This window comes from Podarcis muralis, chromosome Z (genome assembly GCF_964188315.1).
Source record: "Podarcis muralis chromosome Z, rPodMur119.hap1.1, whole genome shotgun sequence".
NCBI lineage: Eukaryota > Metazoa > Chordata > Lepidosauria > Squamata > Lacertidae > Podarcis > Podarcis muralis.
In genome coordinates, this window is record NC_135673.1 from 16,687,021 (window position 1) to 16,710,995 (window position 23,975).

General features: G+C 44.7%; 1 protein-coding gene across 3 annotated transcripts; it reads left to right on the top strand.

The window, feature by feature from the left end:
- Positions 1-621: 621 nt before the first annotated feature.
- On the top strand, positions 622-23,195 carry DOLPP1 (dolichyldiphosphatase 1). Of its 3 annotated transcripts, none has more exons than XR_013391281.1 (9): positions 622-863; positions 12,611-12,711; positions 16,374-16,458; positions 17,488-17,587; positions 18,598-18,696; positions 19,676-19,804; positions 20,798-20,887; positions 21,306-22,389; positions 22,471-23,195. XR_013391281.1 is itself a non-coding variant. In XM_028714840.2 (9 exons), the coding sequence occupies exons 2-9, from the start codon at positions 5,845-5,847 to the stop codon at positions 21,340-21,342; spliced, it is 669 nt and encodes a 222-aa protein (XP_028570673.1). In that variant the 5' UTR covers positions 728-863; positions 5,809-5,844; the 3' UTR covers positions 21,343-23,195. The 3 variants fall into 3 exon arrangements, 2 of the variants coding, with proteins under 2 accessions (XP_028570672.1, XP_028570673.1); XM_028714840.2 differs by adding an exon at positions 5,809-5,872 and having other exon boundaries at positions 728-863; positions 21,306-23,195; XM_028714839.2 differs by having other exon boundaries at positions 21,306-23,195.
- Positions 23,196-23,975: the final 780 nt, after the last annotated feature.

Here is a 23,975-nt window from a genome sequence, read left to right on the forward strand (position 1 = left end):
ATAAAGCACGCCTAGACATTCCGTTGTTGCGTCCACAACCTAGATTTAAGTGCCATTTAGCTCCTAGCTTTCATATATCGGTTTCTATCCTAACACTGGTCTGTGTTGTGCGCGACAAATTCCAGAGAGGCCATCCTGTTAGGCTGCATTAAACTGTAATGGGTTGCTTTGAAGCCACTTCAGTGCCAGATGGAAAAAAATCGCCCCCCAACAGCCCCACCCTGTATTTTGCGAGAACAAAGGTGGCAACCCAGTTGCAGAAGACCGCCCCCCCTTCAAACCCTGTCAGGGTGGAGAACTCTGTCTCAGCTCCATTCCTTTAGCTCCCCTTAGTTGTACAGTGGAGAAGCCCCCCCGCCCCTTTGAGCAACGATAATACCCACAATACACCTCACTCACTCAAGTCGCTCTCTAGCCCGCCATCCACCCTCTAAGACCTGATTGGCTCAGACGGGGGAGGAGTCGGAGAGAGGATTGGCGAGAAGGGCCAGCCAATCCCCGGGCGCCGCCACGCCCCCGCTTCCTCTGCCATTGGCCATCTCTTCTACCTGGGCCCCGCCGAGGATTGGACTTGTGGAAGTTCCCCCTCCCCAACTCGTTCTCGCGCTTCAGAGCGGGGTGGGCGGGGCTGCTGTACGTTGCGGTGCCCGCGGATTGGCCAGTGCCTCACCTGCGGGGCACGGCTATTGGCCGTGCGCGTCTCCCCCTCCGCCCACTCCCATTTGCCGCCCCGCCCCGTGTGTGCCGCCCGATTGGCTGTGGCGGCCCGGCCCGGTATCCGGGTAAGATGGCCGCGGTAGGAGAGTGCTCGGTCTCTGTTCCGTGGAAGTCGGTTTCCCTCACTCACGTCGAGTACCCAGAAGGTAAAGCCTCCAGCCTCCGGCGCTTCGCGGAGCCTGTTTTCTTCTCTCCGCTGTGGGTGGGCCTTTCGCCCTACGCCCAATTCATATCCGTGAAAAAAGGCGAGGTTTGGGCTTCGGGGAGTTCCTGAGGGGATCGGGTGGGAGCTGCCAAATAGTGAGCCATTGACTAGCAGCGCTGTGAAGCCGGGCGGCGGCGCATGCGCGCTTCGGCTGCCGCTCTTTGCGAGATAGTGTACTTCGGAGGCTGCAGTGCGCGTGCGCGGCACCCTTTCTGCTTTGGATTTCTCGTCCCAAGAGTGCAGAGTTTTTTTGGGGGGGGGGTCACCTTTACATTTATTGTATTTATTATGGTCCCGCTTCCGATAACCTATTGGCACCTCCCTCTTCCTGGCCGCTTCCATCTAGATCTAGATCTATTCTGTTTTATTAGAGTTAAGTTTTCTTTTGACATGCCTCTTTGTCACACCAGTTACTAGATGCTACTTTTGCAGGATCACTGACCCATTCCTGGAGAGATCCTTTTCCTAACACACTTGGAACACAGAACGCTGCCTTATATTGGGCCAGACCTTTGTTCTTTCTAGGGCAGTGCTGTCCACACTGACGGGCAGCAGCTCTACAGGGTTTCAGGTGGGGAGGGGGGCAGAAATGTATTTTTCCCGAACGCTACTTTGAGATGCTGTTAGGGATTGAAGCCAAGACCTTACACATGCAAAGCAGGTGCTCCTACCACTGAGCCAAATGCCCTTCCTCCGAAATAAAATAAGATTCTAGTCTTTGTGCTTTTAAATAGAGGGTGGGATTCAACACAGTGCTAAGGTGATTGTTTTCACAATGCAGGGGGAGGTGCAGAGGAGGGGGAACCTAGCTAGCAAGAGTACTTGCACTGATTTCCACTAGTGCAGTAGTTCTTAAAGGGTGTGGCGTGCCATACTGGTGTGACAGGAGAGGGTGGCAAGTGTGGCAGGAAGATTCAATGACAATCAAATAAACATTTAAACATTTCAATATTATACGTAAAATATTTAAGTATAGTATCGTATAATATAGCATCAAAATGTTTTTTTTAGATATACAACCAGAGACAGTATCCATGCCTCTTTTCAAGAGTGTTGGCTATTTATCTACCATTTTCCACAACATATTGTTGTGAACGGGGATTTTCAACTGACAGATAAGAAACAGCAGAAAAGAGAAAGGTTTCTTTGTGTTGACGAGATGAGAGTTTATTTGTCTCAAATTAGACATAATATAAATGAGATTACTTGGCAAAAGCAAGCTCATACCTCTCATTGAATTTGTATAAATATGTAAGGTACATATTAAAAGGCTTGTTTATAATTATATTTTGGGAATTATTTCTGTTCTTATGCATTTTTTAATACTTTCTGGATGTCCCACAATCAAATTATAAAGTAGTTGTGTTGTATGTTTTAATCAAGCATTGCTAGGACTCGTTTCTTTTTGTTTTCCAATGTATTTCTTATCAATAAAAATATTGGTGTAGCACAAGCAAATTTTTATTCTGAAAGTATGACCCAGAGAAAAAAGTTTGAGAACCACTGGAGGAGCAGAACAGAGTAAGTTGAATCTGGTCCAAAGGGGTGATTGAAATAATAACTCAGATCATTGTCTTGTCTAGCTCAGAACTGTCTACACTGACTAGGAGAAGTTTTTGAGGGTTTCAGCCAGGGACTCTTCTCCCAGCACTAACTAAAGGTGCTGCATGTGGGAACCTGGCACCTTCTGCATGCTAAAGATGTGCTCTGCTACTGAATTGTGTCCCTTCCAAATAACATGTAAAGCTATGTTATTCAGAGTCAGACCCTTGATCCATCTAGCTCAGTATATTGCTCATACTGAGTGGAGGAAGCTCTCCTGATTTTGAAAGAGGGCTCATACCTGGAATTGTCTGCATGCTAAGCATGTGCTCTGTTATGCTTTTTTTCTAGGAAGCTTGCAGGCAGGGTGCAAAAGCACCAGTCTTTCCTGCCTCCCATCATGTGACCGTGCAGCCATTGGCATTTAGAAGTAAACTATCTCTGAATAATGGGTTTCTAAATGATCAACAGGATAAACCCTAATGGTGCAAAATTGTATTAGGGTCAGTGGCTGAGGAAGGGGGTCGCAGTGGGTGCGGGCCGCCCCGGGTGTCATCACTGAGGGGGGGTGACAAAAATATGAGATAAAAAAAGGACTCATAAAACTTTTTAGTTCAGTCAAGAAACTTAATGAAACGTGGCTGGCACTGGGCGCCACACCGCAGGGCTGGCACTAACCACGGGGCCTGCAGCATGCCCAAGCCACACGTTTCTTCTGGGAGTGACATGGTGGCTTGGGTGCCTGCAGGCTCCACGCTGCCTGAAATGGCTGCGTGGGGCTTATATCTGCCCACTGCCTCTCCCTCAGCAGCCCTATAGCTGAGGGGAATGTGGTGGAGAGGCTCCATGCAGCTTGCCCTACTTCCATGGGCAGATCGCCCCGACCCTGGCTGCAGGACGCATGCACCGTACCAGGTGCCTGAGTGGCTAGCTACACCGATGATTAGGGTTTGGTGTTTTGTTTTGTTTTGTTTTTTTACATTTTTTCCACATATCTTTTTCAAGGAACTCAAGACAGCATACATGAATCTTTTCCATCCTATCAATTTTGCCCTCAGAACAACTTTGCATTGTTGTTGTTTGACTGAAAGATAATGACTGGCCCACGGTCACCCAGTGAGATCCCAACACTCTTAACCACTGCTATGAACACCTGGATGTCTCTAGAGAGCACCTGAATAGGAACATAGGGAGCTACCTTATACCGAGTCAAATCATTGGTCTAGTATTGTCTATACCACCCTTTCTCAACCATGGGTTCCCAGATGTTGTTGGACTACAACACCCATCATCCCTAACCACTAGTCCTACTAGCTAGGGAAGATGGGAGTTGTAGTCCAACAACCTCTGAGGACCCAGGGTTGAGAAATGCTGGTCTATACTGACTAGAAGCTACTCTCCATGATTTCAGGCAAGGAATCTTTCACAGCCCTACCTGGGAATACTGCTGAGGATTGAACTTGGGACCTTCTGCATGCAAAGGAGACTCCCCACTGATTTTGTAATGTATCTGTAAAGCTTCATTTGACTGTACATTTGCTTGGGATTGTCCTGCTGATTTCAGGAGACTTGTTTAAATAATAATTTATATGGCTGTATTAGTGTGCATGTCACTTTTCAAAACAAAGCCTAAAATGTTTGTGCTTTACAAGTTCTGTGATCCATCTCTTGCCTGGCATTTAATTTTTAAACTTTAAAAGCAGCTACAGAATGTTCTGATTTTGATCAGAACTGGGATGATGAAAGGAATGTGTTAGTTAGTTTCCTTGATCTAAATCCCCTCCTCACAAAAAACTGCTATTCATCCTGATGAGCAAAATAAAAATACAGGCAACTGTATCACCACCACCACCACAATGGGGGCATGATAGCATATTTTTTTAAGTGAAGGGAAAGGGTTAAATTCAACTGCTTTAAAGTAACAAAATGACAGGATGACCAGTAACAAATCTGCATCATACACACCAAGGGGTAGGGGGAGAAATCCCTGCCCCAAGCCACTTGCAGTCTAAACTTCCACTTTACATGTACCAGCAAAATGTACCAAAGGACAGATGGGAGTGAATGGAGTTGCAATGCCAGGGGAAGCTTTGCCTCTCCAGATGTTGCCTTACTAAAGTTCCCATCAGCACCAGCAGCCAGTGCCAGGGATTATGAGAATTATCGTTCAGTAGCATCTGGAGGGCCACAGGTTCCTCACACCTGACTTAGACTATGTGTGTGTTGTCTCAGTTTAGGGAAGAGGTGACTTTGAGAAGGAGGAGGAGGGAGGCAATCTGGGAGTGAGTTCCAGGCATAGGGAACAGCAATGTAGGATGGGAGGGTTTTTAAGGGAGCAGGAGGAGATCATTGGGTGGCAGAGTTAGGATCAGCTTCTACGTTTGTAACTGGATCTCCCAACCTTGCTAGCCTGTGGCCTATTTATTTATTCATTTGAACTCTGAATATTTCAGTAACTCAGGGCTTTAAATTCTGACATGACTTAGTGCTGCCATTTGCTCTCTTAAGTGCCAGAGCCCAACCCTAAAATAGTGGAAAGTGATTCTGAGAAGGTTTGGAGTGCATTTCCCCTGAGTAACCAACCGAAAGAGGTCTCTTTGTGTCCAGGCTTCCATACTAGGGTGTGGTATTTCCAGGCAGACCTGCAACTTGGTATTCTTGTTTTTTTCATTTGCAGACACTAAGCACTGTGGGAGTTAGACGCATTGTGGTAATGAGGGGGGGGGGTCACATGTATTATTTATCTCTTCTTTCTGATACTTGGCTCCCTTACCTTGTGCTTCCTGCATTAAACTGGGATTTCTTTCCGCCTGGCAAGCTGACTGTAGAGGAGTATTCTAGAGTTGTGTGCGTGCTGCTGAGAAAGCCCACTCAATTCCCATGATTTTGGCACGGGGGTGGGGAGAGGCAGAGCTTCTGAGTGAGAGAATGTATGGCTTTCAGGCCAGCCCAAACTCATCCTTTGATTCCCCCACGCACCCACCCGCACACACATCCATTAACTAATGGAATTATTGGATTCAGTTTTTATAAAGATTGCACACTGGAAGACAGGGCAGGAGATAAAAATCTCCAAAGCCGCACCTTATGTACTCTGAAAAGCATAGTTCAGCAGTAGAGCAGCTGCTTTGCATGCAGAAGGTCCTAGGTTCAATTCCACCCTGGGGATGCTGTGATGACATGCTGCCAGCTTGTGTAAGCCATAGTGAACTAGTTGGACCAATGTTAATGCCTTGGTTGAGGCCACTTCCCAAAAGCAGGTGACATATCGGGCTGTTCCTTATATACAAAGAAAATGGAAGTAAATGATCATAGGCAGCATCCTCTTCATATTTCTAACCCAGGGTATATAACGCCAGTGGGAGCCAGTAAGCTGCTGAATGCTTCTTAATGGAAACTGCAAGAAGGGTGAGTTGTGGTTGTGCTTATGGGATTCCCATGGGGCATCTGTTTGGCCACTGTGAAAACAGGATGTTGGACTAGATGGGCGCCGGCAATATTTAGCAGGGTTCTCATCAACGCCAGCCAGCATTGCCAATGGTCAGAAGTGACAGTTGCTGCCAGCAACAGCCATCCCTTGATCCCATATCTCTAATGAACAGATTGATCAGCTGCAGATTTACCCCAGTCTGAGTAAAGAGATCCACATAGATAAGCAGGTTTTCATGCTGTTTGCTTCATCAAGGACTACAGAATGAATTGGATGAGCACAGCTGATCCAAACTTTTTTGTTTGCTTACATCCTTAGGATATGCCTCCCACACCACATCCAGTGCATTTTGCATGCACACCCACTTAAGAGTCATGCAGCATGGATAGATAGCATCTGTGCTCTGAAAGGCATTCTGATTTATATGAGTGGTGACCCAACAAGTGATCCAGTTAACCCCCCAAAAAATTCTTTTCCTGGATCAAAGTGAAAAATGGCTTAAGGCCAGATTTGCACCAAGATCCAATTACAAGCCTTTTTGTGAGTGGAAGTAATATGGCATGTGCTTGGCCACATCTGCTTGTTTCCTACTTGAATGCTAGTGCACGTGAGAGTAAGAGAAGCTGGTAACTGTATCTGGAGAGCTTCTGGTTTCTTCGATACTATTTCTAATTCAAGGAATAGGTCACTGAAAATAGTGAACACACAGCATGTCTGTGGTGTTTTAAAGTTCTGAGGCACCAGGCTGGCAAAGTTTGAAATGGAACCTGCCTTTTATTCAGGTAGGTCAGTGATGGTGAGTCCATGACACTCCAAATATTGTTGGACTCCCACCTTCCACCAGCCCCAGCTAACGCAACAGTCAGTCTAGGGATAATGGGGGTTGGAATTTCACATCATTTGGAGGGTCACAGGTTCCTCACTCCTGAGTTAGAAGCAGCATTCCCTACTGTGTGTAAGAGATGGAATAAGGCCTCTTATGTACAGTTCTGGTCCTTGGTTGCCTTGCCTCAGAAAAGGGCTACCAGAATGATCAAGTGACTCCTCTATTAAGAAATTAAACTAAAAAGTTGAGTAAGAGGAGACATCAAAGAAGTTTATAAAATTATGCATAGCATGGAGAAAGTAGATAGAGAAACCACAGGAAGGGAGAGTGCACGAATCTTTTTTTCCAGGTGTCCCACAGACACTATGAGAACAGGTTGCTAGACTTGCTAGGCCATTGGCCTGATTGAGCCGACTCTTATGTTGTGTTAGAAGAGTCATTCCCCATAAAATGGGAAATAATGCCACTTCTTAGGCTGGGGTGAAGAACTTTGTGGCCCTCAGGTTGTTGTTGCACTCCAACTCCCATCTGCTCCCTAGTCAGCATGGCCAGTGGTCCAAGCATGATGGGAGTTGTAGTCCACTAACAGCTGGATGACCACAGGGTTTAACCACCCCTGCTTTACACCATCCAAAACTCTTTGGCTATATTAGCATAAACAGCTGTCTTGTAAGGTAAATCAGCTTTAAGACACACAAGGATTAGGATTGAAGGAGAAGGGAGTGTTCATTTTAAGGCTGTCTATGGAATTTGTAGCTGAACAAATTCTTAGTTGACAGCTCCATCCCTTGGCCACTGAGCTACATGCCAGGGAAAGTCAGACCCCTTTTTAAGCACATCAGAGTTCAGATGCTGATGAACTGATAGAAGCTGAGTCAGGATGATGAAAAACTGACTTTGAACCTTCTACACCAAATTTATGCCTAATGAAGGCACCAGTCAAGCCTCCCTGGGAAGAGCATTCCACAAACTGGGAGCCACTGCAGAAAAGGCCCGTTCTCATGTTTCCACCCTCACATGAAGAAGGGCCTCAAATGATGAACGCAGAGTCTTTGACAGTTTATAGGGGGAGAGGCGGTCCTTGAAGTATTGCAGTCCTGAGCTGTTTAAGACTTTTATACGTCAGCCAATGCAGTCAGGTCAGGATCAGTGTAATATGCTCAAACCATCTTGCCCCACTGAGCAACTTGGACGCTGAATTCTGCACCACCTTAAACTTCCATACCATCTTCAGAGGCAGCCCTATGTGTAATGTGTTGCAGTAATCCAGCCTAGAGGTTATTAAATATATATATTTTTTGCAACCCTCCCCTTCATTAAGATGTTACCTCAGCCAGTTCCATCAGAGCTTGTTGTGCTTTCAGTCAGTCAAAATTTTTTTTTAAAAAATGAATGGATTGTAAAAGATGAAAAATCCTGACATCTGAAAAAAGAACACAAGTAAATGAGTTTAATAGCATTAATTATTATTATTTTTGAACAATCTTAAATTTAAGTAACAGAAGTGGCATTGAATTTTGTGGCTTAAGTATCTCAACTTTCACCCAAGGTTCCAGCTCTCATGCCAGTGGAGAGCCTTGAGAGTAAGTACACCTGCTGACATTTCCAAAGCCTCTCGAGAGAGGAGGGGTCTCTTGGAGGTCTCTGGGGAGCTCTGAAGGTGAGAGGTTTAGACTGCCTTCACCAACATGGTGTCATCCAGATATTTTGGACTTCCGTCAGCCCTAGCCAGCAACTAAAGAATATAAGAATGTAAGAAGAACCGTGCTGGATGAGACCAAAGGCCCATCCAGTTCAAATCTTCTGGAAGTCACCAGGTTAACAAAGGCTAAGAAGTGGCTTACAGTGGATTTCTTCAGATCAAGCACCAGATCACAATCTGTGGTAAGATTCATTTAGACTGCGTACATACCGTACACCATCTCCCCAACCCCCCAAAAGAGTCCTGGGAAATTTAGTTCACCCTCCCACAAAGCTACAATTCCCAGCACTCTTTACAAACTACAGTTCCCGGGATTCATTGGAGAAAAAGCAAATGTGCTTTAAATTCATGGCATGTGTCCAAACCATGATATGGCTTACATGGTTCCCCTCTCCAGCCACCTTCCCTGAGAACCCCCAGAGGCCCATCCCAAACAGCAGGTTCTGAGGGTGTAACAGCATCCCAAACCACAATTCATCTTCTCAGATGTAGCACCAAGCCACAGCTTACTGTACTGTGCAAACCAGTTTCATTTGCTATATTTAGGCATAATTATTGTCCTAAGGGATAGAAGCTTGTCCCTAGTGTTAACAAAAACCTGTGTTTTTTGGATGTTGTGTTCTGCACTCAGTATGCACTTTGTAGATGGGAAGCATTGCCCCCATGTTTGTCCACATATGTGTACATAGGTTCTGCATTATGCATACACCTAAGGGCAGGAGGAGGCATCTATGGGGTCGTCCCCCAGGATGGCAATTAGCAAGCAGAGACCTTAGGAGTGTTTCTTGGGGCCAGATTCTGCCTGCAGGCCACCTGTTGTATCCTGGAGGTGCAGCATGAATCTTCTGCTCTGGCTCGCTAAATTAATTGGTCCCTGCTGCGGAGCCATCTGCGCCAGCTTCCTTGTACGGAAATAATGGTGTGTGTCTGTGTGTTTTCACTGAGACTCATGTTCTGTTTATGCTGCTGCATGAGCAAATGAAAACCCTCTCGATCCCATGCCTGTTGTCTGGTTCTGGTGCTGAAAACATTTTTAGCTAGCTCTGTAAGACCCACGGCCTGTTGTACATTCTAGAGCCCCTAGAGTAGACAGGCATGATCCATGAAAACAAAATAAAGATCATTGGTCCATCTAGCTTTGGATCCAGCTTTGTTACCGGCACTGACTGGCAGTGGCTCCCCAGGGTTTCAAACAGTCTCTCTGTTGAATACTGAGATGCTGTTGAATATTGAACCGAGGACCTTCTGCATGCAAAGCATGAGTTTTAAGATGTAGATATGTCTCTCCCCTAGAAATAAAAGTATCCTGATGATTATGGATAAAAGGGATTTTTGTGTGTCAGAAGGGGGCATAGGAATATAAGCAGGAAGTTGCCATATACCATGTCAGACCATTGGTCCATCTAGCTCAGTATTGTCTACACTTACTGGCAGCACCTCTCCAAATGTTTCAGGCAGGGAGTCTCTCCAGCCTTACCTGGGTGTGCTTCAGGTTGGTTCTCTACTGCTCAGCTGCAGCTCTTCGCTGTACAGCACTTTCAGAAACTTTATTTGCTTTCCAACAAGCACATGTTGGCACGTAAACAAGCCACATGTAACAGCCACCCCCAACAGGCCACTTGTCAGCATCAAAAGGATGAACAGAGAGCACGATGTAATAGATATCCTTAAAATATCAAATTACTTTCTTTGAGTCCACAATGCATTTGATGACATGCCTGGGATTCCCTTCTAGTCTGTTTCCTGCTGATGTTCAAGCCTGGACCACTCCTCACAAATTAAAAAAAAAAAGCAGAGGTGAGAGTGTGGCCGTTAGAAAGTCTTGTGCAGTTGGATAGCGCCCCCCCCCCCCATGCTTTGGACAACAACTCACATCAGCCCCAGGCTCCCATTAGTTGAATGGTAAGCTATCAAAACTGTAATTGTGAGTATCTTCCTGGGTCAGCCTTCACCAACCGGGTGCCCTCCATATTATAAGACTGCTGCTGGGAGAATGGCTGTGCTGGCTGGGGATGATGGGCCACTGGCTTCAAGTTACAAGAAAGGAGATTCCAACTAAACATCAGGAAGAACTTTCTGACAGTTTTGCCAGATGACCCATTGAGGTACTTTCAGTTCTACAGTTCTGTGATTCTATGAATGTATGAAAACAATACTTTCTGGGGAGAAATAAAGCACTAGGCAATTTCCCCAAAATTTTTCCATCCTTGGCCAACCTGGAACCCTTTAGATTTTTGTCTTACAACTCATAGGCTCATAGAATAGAGTTGAAAGAGACCCTGAGGGTCATCTGGTCCAACCCCATGCAATGCAGAAATCTCAACTAAAGCATCCGTGATAGATGGCCGTCCCACCTCTGCTTAAAAACTTCCAATGAAGGAGTGTTCAACACCTGTCAAACAGATCTTACCGTCAGAAAGTTCTTCTTAATGTTTAGGAATCTCCTTTCTTGTCATTTGTTCATTAGTAGCAACAAACAGATGTTGTTTGCAAATGAAACATCAGGCCAGGCTTGGCAAATTTCAAAGTTTTTAGTTTTGTTTACCAAATGCTGATAAAATAAAACATGCTAAATTAGAATATTCTCTAGGAGAGGGATGGGGAACATCTGTGGCTCTCCATATGTCATTGGACCCCAATTCCCTGACTAGGTAAAATTCACTTTCATTGCTCCACCCACTTTTGCCTCTGGCCTCGCCCAACGCTGGAATATGGCCTTCAGAAGGTTGCACAGAAGAGAATGTATTGTTCATACTGAAAAAAGGCACCCCATCCCTATGGTTTAGACCAGAGCTTTCCAAACGTTTCATGTTGGTGCCACACTTTTTAGACATTCATAATCTCGCAACACAGTAATTCAGTTTTACTAGCAAATTGGAGGTTAAACTAACCCCTTTCCAGCCCCAGGAGGAGCACGGGGAGCGTTCACGTGAGATACCTACACACTGAAGCCAACACACTAACATGTCACAACACACAGTTTGGAAAGCTCTGGTTAACACAGTACTGGACAAGATGGACCAATGGTCACATGCTGTACTGGATAGCTTCCTCAATTCCTTTGATGCATTTAAGAGGTGTGTTTCTACTCAAAAGTAGTTCCCATTGAGTTTAGGTGGACCTAACTTCCAGGTACTTGTGTGAGTATATCTCAGAGGTGCAGAAAATTTGGCACTCCAGATGTCATTCAACTCCCAATTCACACCAGCCCCAGCCAACAATGGCTAACAGTTGGGGATGTTGGGAGTTGTAGTCCACCATCATCTGGAGGGTAATAGATTCCTCATTACTGGTGTATAAGAATGCAGCTACAGCAATCTTCATGTGATGGCCGGCCAAGCTTTCGTATCTTTACAACAGCCTTGTAAGGCAGGCCAGCTGTGCAGTTTTTATGTAGCAAGCAGGTGACAAGGTGGAGGGAGGCTGATGATGTGAAGGGGGAGAGGACGGCTTTCAGGGCCTCCCCAAAAGCCTATTGCCAGGGTGAGTTTCAAACCGGCAGCCTTGTGTTCCTCTGTGAATGGAAAGCTTTGTACTGATGACCCTGAGATCATTGCCCTTTAAAGCAACTGATATCCTGTACCAAGTTATCATGCAACCAAAGGTTTTGCCACAAGCAGACATCCAACAGGAAATGGTGGCGGCCGGGTGTCTGGGTAAGAAGGATGTGGTTTGGGTGCTGTTCATCTATAGGCTCTGTTTTTCATATTTAGACTGTGCTGCTGCGGTAAACCTCATAGTTTCCTCTGGAGTTGGAAGGAACCTGTTCATTAGTGCTCCCTCTCTTTTGTTCTCTCTCGCTCTTTTTTAATTGCCTTATTCATAAAGCACAATGTTACTAAGTTTTTAATTCTCACAGCATTCCTGTGAGGTAGGTCAGGTTGAGGGAATAAAGTACTGGTGCAAAGTCACCTAAGAAGCTTCAAGTCTTGTGTGGGGACTTGAACTCGAGTCCCCCTTAGTTCAAGTCCAACACAGCCAGGGTCCTTGGGCCTTTCTCCCCTCAAAGCACAACTCCTATTACATAGTTGTCTAAAGACAGTTAAACTTAGTGGCCTGTAGCACACCTGCTTGCGGTTAGTTCCATAAGTTGCACACGTACTTGAAAGTAAAAAAACAAACAAACCTTTACAGCCAGGCAAGAATACCTTTTGGGCAAGTTTTATCTCTTTTTGTCTACTACCCCAGGTGACTTCACCGGATTTATTCTCGCCCAAGCAAGCCTGAGCCCAATTTTCATCATATTCGGATTCATCACACTCATCGTTTTCAAGAGAGAGCTTCACACGGTGAGTCCTGCTCCTGCTTCTCTGCCCCCCTCCCCAAATCTGGGTCTAGCCTTTTGTGTTCCTGAACTCACATCTCCTGCTGGGGCCTGGTAGCATCTGCTTTCCTTTCTCTCGTTTCCCCTTCCCTGAAGTTGTCCCCATCACTCCCTTCACCTTGACCATCCCATGACTTTCCTTTCTCTTACATCTGTAATTATAACTATTATTAATTCAATTTCTTACCTGACTGTCACCATGAGGTCCCAAGATGGGTTGCAGCAGTTTAACATTCAGAATGAAAAACAGTTTAAAACAAAATTACAGGCACAGAAATAGGGTGGGTCCTTAAAATATGCCTCTTGTCAAAGGACATGTTGAAGAGGCTCAGCTTCAGCATGTAACAGAAACTGTATTGTGACGGTGCCAGAAGCACCTCTGCAGGGAAGGAGTTCCACAATTTAGGGGCTGCCACAGACAAGGCCCTCTTCTGGGCTGCCAAGAGGGTGGAGGAACTACCAAGAGGGCCTCCTCTGGCAATCTCAACACCCTAGAGGCTCTCTAGGGAAAGAGGTAGTATTGACAATACCTTGTCAGTTGTGCCCAGTAACTGAATAGAATAATAGAATTGTAGAGTTGGAAGAGACCCAGTTCCTGTCAATCTCAATAAAGCATCCATTACAGATGGCCACCCAACTTCTGCTTTAAAACCTCTAAGGAAGGAGAGTCCACAACCTTCCGAGGGAGTCCATTCCACAGTTGACTCTTCTTGACAGAAAATTCTTTTTGATGTTAATCGGAATGTCCTTTCCTGTAATTTGAATCCATTGGTTCAGGTCCTACCCTCCAGAGGAGAAGACAAGCATGCTCCATCTTTTATGGGACAGCCCTTTAGATATTTAAAGATAGCTATCATATCTCCTCTCAGTCTCCTCTTTCCCAGGCTAAACATACCCAGCTCCTTCAACCATTCCTCATAAGACTTGGTTTCTAGAGCCTTGATCATCTTGGTTGCCCTCCTCTGCGCTCATTCCAGATTAACATGACCTTCTCCCTGCAACTGTTGGCTACTCATGTATACATCAGGGATTTCCTTTGTGATTTTCTCTTTCTTCCATTTCTTATGCATGCCCTTCTTAAATATCAGCTCACCTGTAAGCTTATGCACACTGGTTTCTTTAAATGCCTCCCACTTTTCTGTTTTGTTGGAGTTGTCTTCATAGATGAGTTCCAGAAGGATAGATGCCTTTAGTTCTATTGCAGCAGAAAGAGGAAAGACCCTTTGACACTATGAGGCAGGGGTAGGAAAACCCCAGCTCTGGGAGCCACACCTCTCCTCAATTTTTTTAAAAGTCTGACTGGAATGTTTCCTTGAATGTAATGATGCCTCTTGCTTGCCTACACACACACACACACAGGCTTTGGCTTTTTGCCCCTCCCACTTCTGCCTCTGGCCCCATGTTCCCCATGTGCCCTTGAAAGGATGCTTGCGAGGCAATGTGACCCTCAGGCTGAGAAAGGTCCCCTGTTCCCGCCTTGAAGATCCTATGCTAACAGATGCTTAGAGTAGGTACCTCTTTGGATAGGGGATTGTCAAGTCTGGAGTCAGATGCAGGTCAGCATGAAGCAGCAGAGTCAGCTGTCAGTGAACTTAGCTCTTTATTCAAGGAAATGGCATACAACTCAGCAACACTTCCCAGTCTTCCCCTATAGAGCAGTTGCCAGGCCTGACGGTGCCTGCCTTCTATCCCTCCTAAGAAGACTGCTCTCCCAGATGTTTCCCAAGAAGTCTCAAACGGTGTCTGAGCACCTCCGGTCCCTGTTCTGCCCTCCTCATTATCCTGTGCATTCCTGAAGATCATCGGGGAGAGGAGCTTGTCGCAGCAGGAGAGGGAGCTTCTCTGGATTCTTCAGCAGTCCCTTGACACTCCTTCCCTTCTGCCTCAGCCTCAGAGTCTGAACTTCTCCCTGTCACAGGTTCCTTCTGCTCACTGAACCCTGTTGTCCCTTCAGTATCCAGCAGGCCCTTCCAATTTTCCCCCTCTGACGTCTCCTCAGTGTCCCACCGCCAGTCCCCGGGCTCTGAGCCTTCCTTCTCTGGGATTTCCTTTGGGGCTTCCCCAACTGGTGCCTCCACCACTCCTCTTCATCCAGCTAGTCCCTGACAGTATCTAAATTTTGAGTTACAGAGAGGAGGAGGAAGAGGAGGGAAGAAACTTCAACCTGTGTTTTTTACAGTGAGGCCAAAGGTTCAAGCAGTGCAAGAGAGAGAGCCATAAGTATGTTGCCATCCAGTGGGCAGCCAGTCAACCTGGAGCACCACCCCACTCCTTTATTAGCAGCTAGTGGTGAACAGTCATAGCTATCCATAACCATCAATTGTCTAAATAGAGCCAATGAGATAGCAGTACGTATGTTGCAGCAACATGGCAAGCCAATGGATTAAGAGCAAGAACCAGCTGACATGTTTGTGCATGCGTGACCTGGTCCTGGCTGTCGGCCAGAAGTGAGGAGCAGGCATAACCAGAACAATTGCAGAAACCAGGGACAGGGAACTTTTGTCCCTCCAGATTTTGTTGTTGAGCTCCCAACTCCTGTCAGCATGGATCTCATTGTGCCTTGGCACAAGCAGGACTTGCTATCAGTGCCCATCAACCAATCAAATGCTGACAGCCAGCCCTAGTGAGATTGGGAGTCATTTATTCCAGTGGGTCTCCTTTGAATAGGACAAACATTGGAAACAGCACAAGGTTTCTGAAGGGCTCCCTGTTCTATATGTGCCTGCTCACCTTTGGAGGTCATCATCTTTGGTTGCCCCTGGCTTTGAAGGTTGGGCAGGTGGTGAGAGGGTTTCTTCTCCTGTGTTGGCGCTCTGGTTGCAGAGTCCCAGGGACATTGGCCACCTTGGTGAGTCTCAGATGCAAGGTTAAAAACAATTTGATGCCTTTGGGAGTTGTTTATTGGCCAAGAGAACATGTCAAAAGAAACCTTGATGGGACTTTGGGGCGTATTAAATGAAATTAATATTCACAAATCATATCATATCAATCATTCATTCATATCATTCAATCGTATCATAGTATATCATTCTATCATATGTCATATCATTCAATCAATCAATCAATCAATCATAGCATATCACATATCATATAATTGAATCAACCAATTGTTTAGAATTCATTGCATTTCCAATTTAACCACTTGCAATTAGAGAAATATGCAGTTCACCCTTTGAGGTCACATTAGCTGAATATTCGAGAAGGCAGAGATCACTTTGCATCAACATTCAAAATCGAGTTATGTTTGAGAATTTTGACAGAGGTTTTGGGAGGGGGGGCTCACATTTTTTTGTTTCACCTTTAGAAATCCCAAAAGCAAGAAGATATTTGCCCATCTATTTCACGGGAATTTTTTTTAACAACAACAACAAAACAGTTGCTGCTGAACTTTATATATAATGTTTTTATGTTATTTAATCAAATTATTTGGTATTGGACTCTATTATGATGCTTATAGAGCTTATTTTAAACCAGAGGTAGCCTAATGAATTTGATTTTTGGCTTTTAATGGAAAGGTGGGATGATAATGCTTTCTAAATCCCTAGAAGAGTCTAGCTAAACAAATTATCCTCTGCGCAACAACCAGTTGATCTCAAAAATCACACATCCCTTTTTGTCCTTTTGCAGATCTCATTCTTGGGGGGCCTCTTGCTCAATGAAGGTGTGAATTGGCTAATAAAGAATATTATCCAGGAGCCTCGTCCTTGTGCAGGTGGAGTATTGCTGGCAGGGAAAGGGCGCAGCCGACTACAGACCTGGGCATTGTTAATGAGGGTAGCAGTTCTCATCCACTGCCTTTGCTTATGGAATGATAAAAATAACTACATTTTGTTTTTGCTTTTTTAAAAATAGTTTATATTTTCCACATTACAATCAACAGCAAAATTCAATAATGAAAGCAGCCAGCTAACAACCAGCTGACTGGGAAACTTTGAGAAAAATCATTGGTGCGGGCTTGCAGATAGCAGTACATCAATCACCAAAGCAGACTTGCTGCTGCTGCTGCTGCTGCTGCTTCTCTGCCATCGGATTGCATTGAGTGCGTCATCCATCTTCCCTGTAGTAACAGAGTATAAAAGTGGATCTATTTCCAAATATTTACATTTTTATTTATTCATTTATTTACTGTATTTAATAAGATTTATACACCACTTGTATTGTTAACAAACACACCTCAAAGTGGCCTAAAAAGAGATAAAACAGTAGAATCATAAAAATTATAATAATTTAAGACTTTTGTAAAAAAAATAAAATTAAAAAATCAAAACATGCATTGACTTTCTGAATATCTGGGTAGGCTTGTCTAAACAAAAATGGAGCTGCTGCCAAAAGCAGTACAGTGAAGGGGCCTGCCTGATATCTCCAGGCAGGGAGTTCCAAAGTGTGGGCACTGCCACGCTAAAAGATTGAATTCTTACAAATGCAGAATAGGTCTTATGTGGTGCCTGTAACTGTGGCAGTTCCGCTGATCATTTTTAACTGTTCAGGTTGCTTTAGTGCAAAACGTCTTTACCGCTTCAACTGCTTTGGGGGTAGCTGGGAGAGCACTTCCTTCAAGCGGTTGGGGCTTTCTATAGCCAGCAGGTAAGAGGTAGCATCTTCCTCCACATACTCTGGCAACATTTAACCCAAACATATACTCTTGGGGAGTCGGGCCCTTCTTGATCGCAGGGGAGGAGAGCCAAGCAATGCTCCTACAGTCCAACTAACATTTGTGCTTCTTCTTCCTCCTCCTCCTCAGAAATCCACACATCGGTTTTTTCCAAGTACGCCATGCCTTCCAGCCATTCCCAGTTCATCTGGTTCTTCTCCATTTACTCTTTTCTCTTCCTCTATTTAAGGTGAATAATCCCTTTTCCTTTTGATGCTGGTGGATAGGGTGTTCCAGCCTTGCTTTTAAGCTTATGTAGAGCTCAGAAAAGGGGCTCCATTTACAGTGGCCTCTTCCTTTTTCCATTCAGTTAGATTAGGCTCCCTTTGTCCCTGACCACTGGCCATGCTGGCTGCAGGGGCTGATGCGAGTTGGGAGTCCCCACAATATCTGGAGAGCCGCAAGTTCCCCACCCCTGATCTAAGAAGAAGCACCCTCTTTCCTCTCATGAGGGAATGCTGCTTCTACCTAGAGGCATCCTTCCATCTCTTGCATGCAGCCAGGAATGCTGCTTCTCAGATCAAGGATATGGAACCTGCAGCCTTTCAGATGTTTGTTGGATTATAGCTTCCATCATCCCTCACCACTGGTCTCGCTGGCTGGGGATAATGGAAGTTGGAATGGCATCGTAAAAGCAACAAAAAGCTGGATTTATGGTGTGAAATCAGTATGTTTTAAATGAACAGAGGGAATCTTTGTGAAGCTTTAAGTGGATTATTTTTATTTTTGCTCTGCCTTTGATTAAAGTGTTTTAAGAAATTGATCCAGCAAGCACAGAGTCTGCTGACTTTTTTTGGGGGGGGGTCCATCAAAGTCAAGTTTCTAGTCCTTAAAGAGGTGAGAGAATCTTGAAACACATTAAGGTGTATCTGTATGATGCATGCACTTGCCGCACAGGCACACATTGAGATCTTAGACATTTACCTTAAGGTACCATTTTAGGTGTAAAAATAAAAGATATTTATATGTGAACAGGTCCTGAAACTTAGGATTTTTTTTTCTGTGTTGCATAAAATCAAGTATCAGGCTCCTTGGGGTTTTTTTTAAATGAAGGATACAGGGCGGGGGTGTGATAAGCTTTTTCTTTTTTAAAAGAGCAAGCTCTAAAGTATCTATGTGGGCTTGAGCTTGCTGGATTGTGATTTGGATGTCTTGCTTGTTTAGTGAGAGGTCATTTCAGTTAAATATTTTTTCTCCCAGAATGCATCAAACGAACAATGCAAGGTTCCTGGACTTATTGTGGAGACATATCCTCTCCCTCTGCCTCTTAACCGTGGCCTTTCTCGTCTCCTATAGTAGGTAGGTCAGTTCCATTTTGTTGGATGCTTTCTTGGGGCAGCTCTTGGTTTTGCTGTTGGGACTGATGCATTCATTATTAATGGTTTAAAAGCTTCAGTTGTTCCTGGAAGCAATGCAAGAACTCTTTATTCAAATAAATGTTTCAGTAAATATGCAGCAGGGTATTTTGATGGTGGGTGGGTGGCTTTTTAAAATTATATTTATTTCTAATCTCTTATCTTAGCATGAGAAGAGCCCTGCTGGATCAAGCCAATAGCACATCTCGTAGACCTTTTGCCTGACATTGCTACGCTGTGCATCTTTCTCTTGCTGTCCATCACTGGTGGATCCTAGAAGGGCAGATAAATGTTCAGCATTGCAATATCAGAACAAATTATCTTTTGTATGGTAAAGAAGGAGAGGGGCAGGAGCTTAAGACTGGACTCCCATTTTTTGCCTCTGGTCCAAAGTGCAATTCCACTTTGAGTAAGCAGTGAAATGCCCATTTAAAAAAAATAAATGTATTTTTTCCATTAACTATTCAACTTGGGTCCAGCCCAGACTGCACAAGTCAATTCCATAGTTTGGTCATCTGTGCTGTTCCTCAAACTCATGTGCTGTCTTCCCCTGCTCTGCTGGTGTGCTCCCAGCTCTCTTCTCTACTTCCTGTTTAGCAGTAACCATAGTTTTATCTACAAAGTGATTTGAACTGTGACTTTCCAGTTCCAGTTTGGAGGCAAACTGTGGTTAGTGGTAGCCACTATTGGCCTCATTCATGTACCACATCAAGCTGTATGATTAACCATGAACCAGGGTGGGAAGGTGGCCCTGATAGCCAGGCAATGAATTGGCTGTCCTCGGGGGGAAGCGGGGATAGGTGAGGGGCAAACAGGGTCTTTGTGAGCTTCCCTCTTTTGAGAAAAGGTGACGATGGTGCTGTAACTAACTCTCTAGCATGCTCTCTTCTTGATGTGCTTTCATTCTGTTTCAACACACACAGAGTCTATCTGATGTACCACTCCTGGAGCCAAGTTGTATATGGAGGGATTGTGGGGAGCATCATGGCGATAGTTTGGTTTGCATTCACACAGGAGATCTTAACACCATTGTTCCCAAGGATAGCTGCATGGTAAGTCCCCCTTATTTGTTCTGCCCCCCCCCCACCTGAGACCAAATTGCTGCTCTGGAATCTTTCTAAATTGAAAGGCAGGTCAGAAATCCTTTGAGTTTTATTGGGCAGCAGGTGGGAGAAGCTCCTTTGTGTGTTGGGCTGGGGTCCCTTCATATAGAAATCCAGTATGTCAGGGAGAATATAGTACAGAAGGAAACTCAGGTGGCTAAGTGCAGAGTTAATTGTCATGTATGATGCCTCATAGGAGAGTAAATAAAATAAGCTTATTTTTGAGCACTTGCTGTCCGGATTCTGCTTTAGCGATGAATACCTCAGTTTCAATATCACAGCAAACCATAGTTGAATATTTGTTTTGGTGTCTGCCAACCATGGCTTGTCAAATTCAACCAGCCAGCAAACAAATCAGTACTGGAAACCATGGTTGGAGGTGCAGTTGCCAGTCATGATTTGTGCTGTGTTGTTTTCGATGATCTCTGAATTGACAAGCCATGGTTACCTCCATCGCTTCACCTCCAAAGGTTTCTGTACTATGGGCACATGAGGAAATCTGGGGGCTGAACAAAAATGAAAGCAGGTAAGCAGCCGTAAGTCATAGTTTACCTGCAACGTAAGGAAGCTCAGGTCATGGTTTGTGTTCCAGAACCATTCTTGGCACAGAGCTTTGTTCTAATACACTCTCTGAATTTAGACCTTAAGGAAGTCACCACTCTCATTTGGCAAATCCCTGATATTTGTCAGAGTGAGGGAAAGGTACCTGGGACTGAGTGACTGTTCTTTTATTTTTAAGCAAAATGTAATTAGACCATCAACTATCCCAAGTGTATCAAATGCTTTCATTCAGAATCTGCCTTGTTTTTTGCTATGTTGATTCACTTACAAGAATTAACAGACTTTACAAAAAATAAGTTTGCTGAATTCTTGTTCTCTGTCTCCTTATTTTCTCCCCCTTTCCCGTCTCCTTCTTCTGCCAAACCTTTCCACTTCTTCCAGGCCATTATCAGAGTTTTTCTTAATCAGAGACACCAGTCTCATCCCAAATATATTATGGTTCGAGTACACAGTGACCAGAGCAGAAGCCAGGTGAGGATTTCATGCACGATTGAGGTTGGGAAGGGTGCTGCTGAGAGGAGACCATTATTCCCTTCTGAGAGATACATTTCCTTGAGGAATAGGGGGTCTCCTAACAATTCTGAACACCCTGAACAAGCTATAGCTCCCAGAATTCTTTGGGGAAGCCATGACTTATGGAGTATAATTGTCTTTTAAAAGTATGATGTGGGGGTGATTGTTTTATAGAAATCTCTTCCCTTCTTGAGTTACTGGATTTTATTGACTCCTTGGTTGCAGGCTTGAGTCTTTCCAGCTGGGAGGTGCTGGGGACTGAACCTATGGCCTTCTGCACACAAAGTGCACCCTCTGCCCACTGAAATCAAAAGCCTGGGCAGGGCTCAAAAAGCACCTTGATAAGATTTGAACCCACTTCCTTTTTAAATTGCAGGAACCGACAGCGTAAGCTGGGTACAAAGCTCCAGTGAATATAGAAGGGAGATGTTAGGAACTGGACTGCACGAATTCTGTAAGACAAAAAATAAAAATAAAAATAAAAAAGCAAGGGCCAGCATTAGAGAGAGAAAGAGACCTGTACAGAGCTGGAAGTGAAGGAAGGAGCCTGTTAAGAGATGGACCAAAAGGAACGGAGGCAGGGACCACCACACCCTGAAGACCAGAGGCCTTTTCCAGCTAGCCGGATCCACACTCTGCTGCATGCCGAGGACCATTCAGGAACCAGCGACCCATTTATATACCGCAGCTGCACAGCATCTGACCGGGAGGGTGGGAACAACCCCTTCCCTCACTCGGCCATTGCACGTCTCTTGCGCAGACTCCGCTGATGCAAACAGAATTGCTGGAGGGAGAGAACTCCAATGCGCCTTCTCTCCCCCCTCCCCCCCATCTGTCCCTTCTTTTCAGCAGGGCCTGCGCAAGACACCCTTTTGGGTTGGTTTTACCTGTGAATTTTGAAAAGTCTGAAACAGGGAAAGGGGGGGATATATTTAGCGTTTTGTCGGTGGGGGAGTCAAAATATTATATGTCTGTGACTCCCCCCACAAATTGATTTCCCCTTTTGCAGCATGCAATGTACACACTATTTATTATTCCTTTTAGAATAAAAACTGGTTTGCAAAAAGGGGGGGTGGGGACCCTGTGACCAAGTGTTTTGGAAGGCAGCTGATTCATCTCCCTTTGGCAGGAGTTGAGAAACGTGGATCACTGGAGCAGAAAACAGGGGGAGCCTTCTTTCTGTTAGTTTAAAACTTTATCATGACTGTTCAGGGGCATCTGGGCCAATCCCAACTGCACTTTGTATTGATTTTAAGAAAACTACACTAGTGATGTTTCTGCACTGTGTCAGCACAATACAAAAACTCAATCGTAGGGCTGGGTGATATACCCCTATGTCATCCAAAACCAGTTTGAAGTCTGTATCGTGATATTGGTTTCATAATTTTTGACCTGGCAATATATCGCGAATTATGATGTGTGTTAGGGCTAGGTGATATGTCAGCCAAAACAGCTTTGAAGTCTATACAGTGGTACCTCAGGTTAAGAACTTAATTTGTTCCGGAGGTCCTTTCTTAACCTGAAACTGTTCTTAACCTGAGGTACCACTTTAGCTAATGGGGCCTCCCACTGCCGCCGCGCCACCGCTGCTCAATTTCTGTCCTCATCCTGACCAAAGTTCTTAACCCGAGGTACTATTTCTGGGTTAGCCGAGTCTGTAACCTGAAGTGTCTGTAACCCGGGGTGCCACTGTATCGTGATATTGGTTTCATAATTTTTGACCTGGCAATATATTGCGAATCATGATGTGTGTTTGTTCGCTATGCAAAAATCACAATGCGGGGAAAACCGTGAAGCCAGTCAATGCCTCTACATGCATTCATCCATACTGCAGACATCGTGATGTATCAGTATATTGCGATGTTTAGCTGGTGGTATATCACGATGTTTAAAACCAGGTATCACCCAGCCCTACTCAATGCTATCTTTTTATTATTATTCAGATATCTGTACAAATTGTTTTGTTTTAATTGTTTTGTTTTATTATTTTAGAGCCAACTTCACCAGTGACCCTATATTTTCCTTCCTTCCTTCCTTCCTTCCTTCCTTCCTTCCTTCCTTCCTTCCTTCCTTCCTTCCTTTATACTTTGTACCCTAATCTTTTTTTCCTTCCCCAAAATACTGCTGCAGTCTTTCTTACTGGTAGTTTAAAATGCAAAAGAAGAAAGCACCATCAAGGCATCACTCATTCCCTTGGTGGTTTCAAATTTATCCCCAAGTTGCCCCCCCGAAACTTTTAAATACTCAATAAAATGTTTTTATGGTCGTTTTTGGGTTGCCAAGTGTGTTTGTTTGACAATTGTAGCTATATGGAGAGACCTCTCCTCCACACATTGGTAGAAGCCTGAGGACATGTGCCTTGCTCACAGGTTTGCCTCAAACCCATCAAAATATGCATCCAGCTATATATACAGCCAGCCATGATCCAAACAAACATCACAATTACTTCCCCTTTGAAACCAATGAGCCTTCAGGGAGTTGAGCACACCCACTTTACATTGCTTTCAACACAATGTAGGCTGAAATGCTGTGTTTCTTACCTGGGAGTAAGTCACATGAAACTCATTGGGATTTACTGCTGTGTAGAGCCATGTAGGGTATGTGCTGCTGATTGCAGGATTATGTACCCAGTATATTGCTTCCAACTGAATTAACTTTAGGTGGATTACATGCCTAGAGAAATCTACTCTGATGCACAGGAGCCTGTTCCTGGATTGGAGTGAAAATATATGGGCTAAAAGAATCCCCATGATGACTTCTCTTGGTGTCCACAAAATTTCTGCATGCTCCCCACCCACTTTGGCCTCCTTTCAGAAGAGAGCAACCACAGCCTTAAACAAGTACATAGAGGCGAGAGGGGACCATGAAAATGACACTGCTCTTTCCTCCTCTCCTGTTCAATTGTTCAACTTTTCCAGACTAAGATCAAGACCAGCGCTGCTAATCTCAGTCTTGAAAAAAATCCATAGAAGTGAGAGAAAGGTCGTTTCTAACTTCCTGTGTCAACTTTATGGACTTTGGCACCCTGGGCTGCAAAGTAGAAAAA

Excerpts from the sequence above, each read along its gene's own strand:
- DOLPP1 (XM_028714839.2), top strand. The coding sequence starts at position 788 with ATGGCCGCGGTAGGAGAGTGCTCGGTCTCTGTTCCGTGGAAGTCGGTT. Across the intron at positions 12,712-16,373 it reads TCAAGAGAGAGCTTCACACG|ATCTCATTCTTGGGGGGCCT; the intron begins GTGAGTCCTGCT and ends GTCCTTTTGCAG. Across the intron at positions 16,459-17,487 it reads GGAGCCTCGTCCTTGTGCAG|AAATCCACACATCGGTTTTT; the intron begins GTGGAGTATTGC and ends CCTCCTCCTCAG.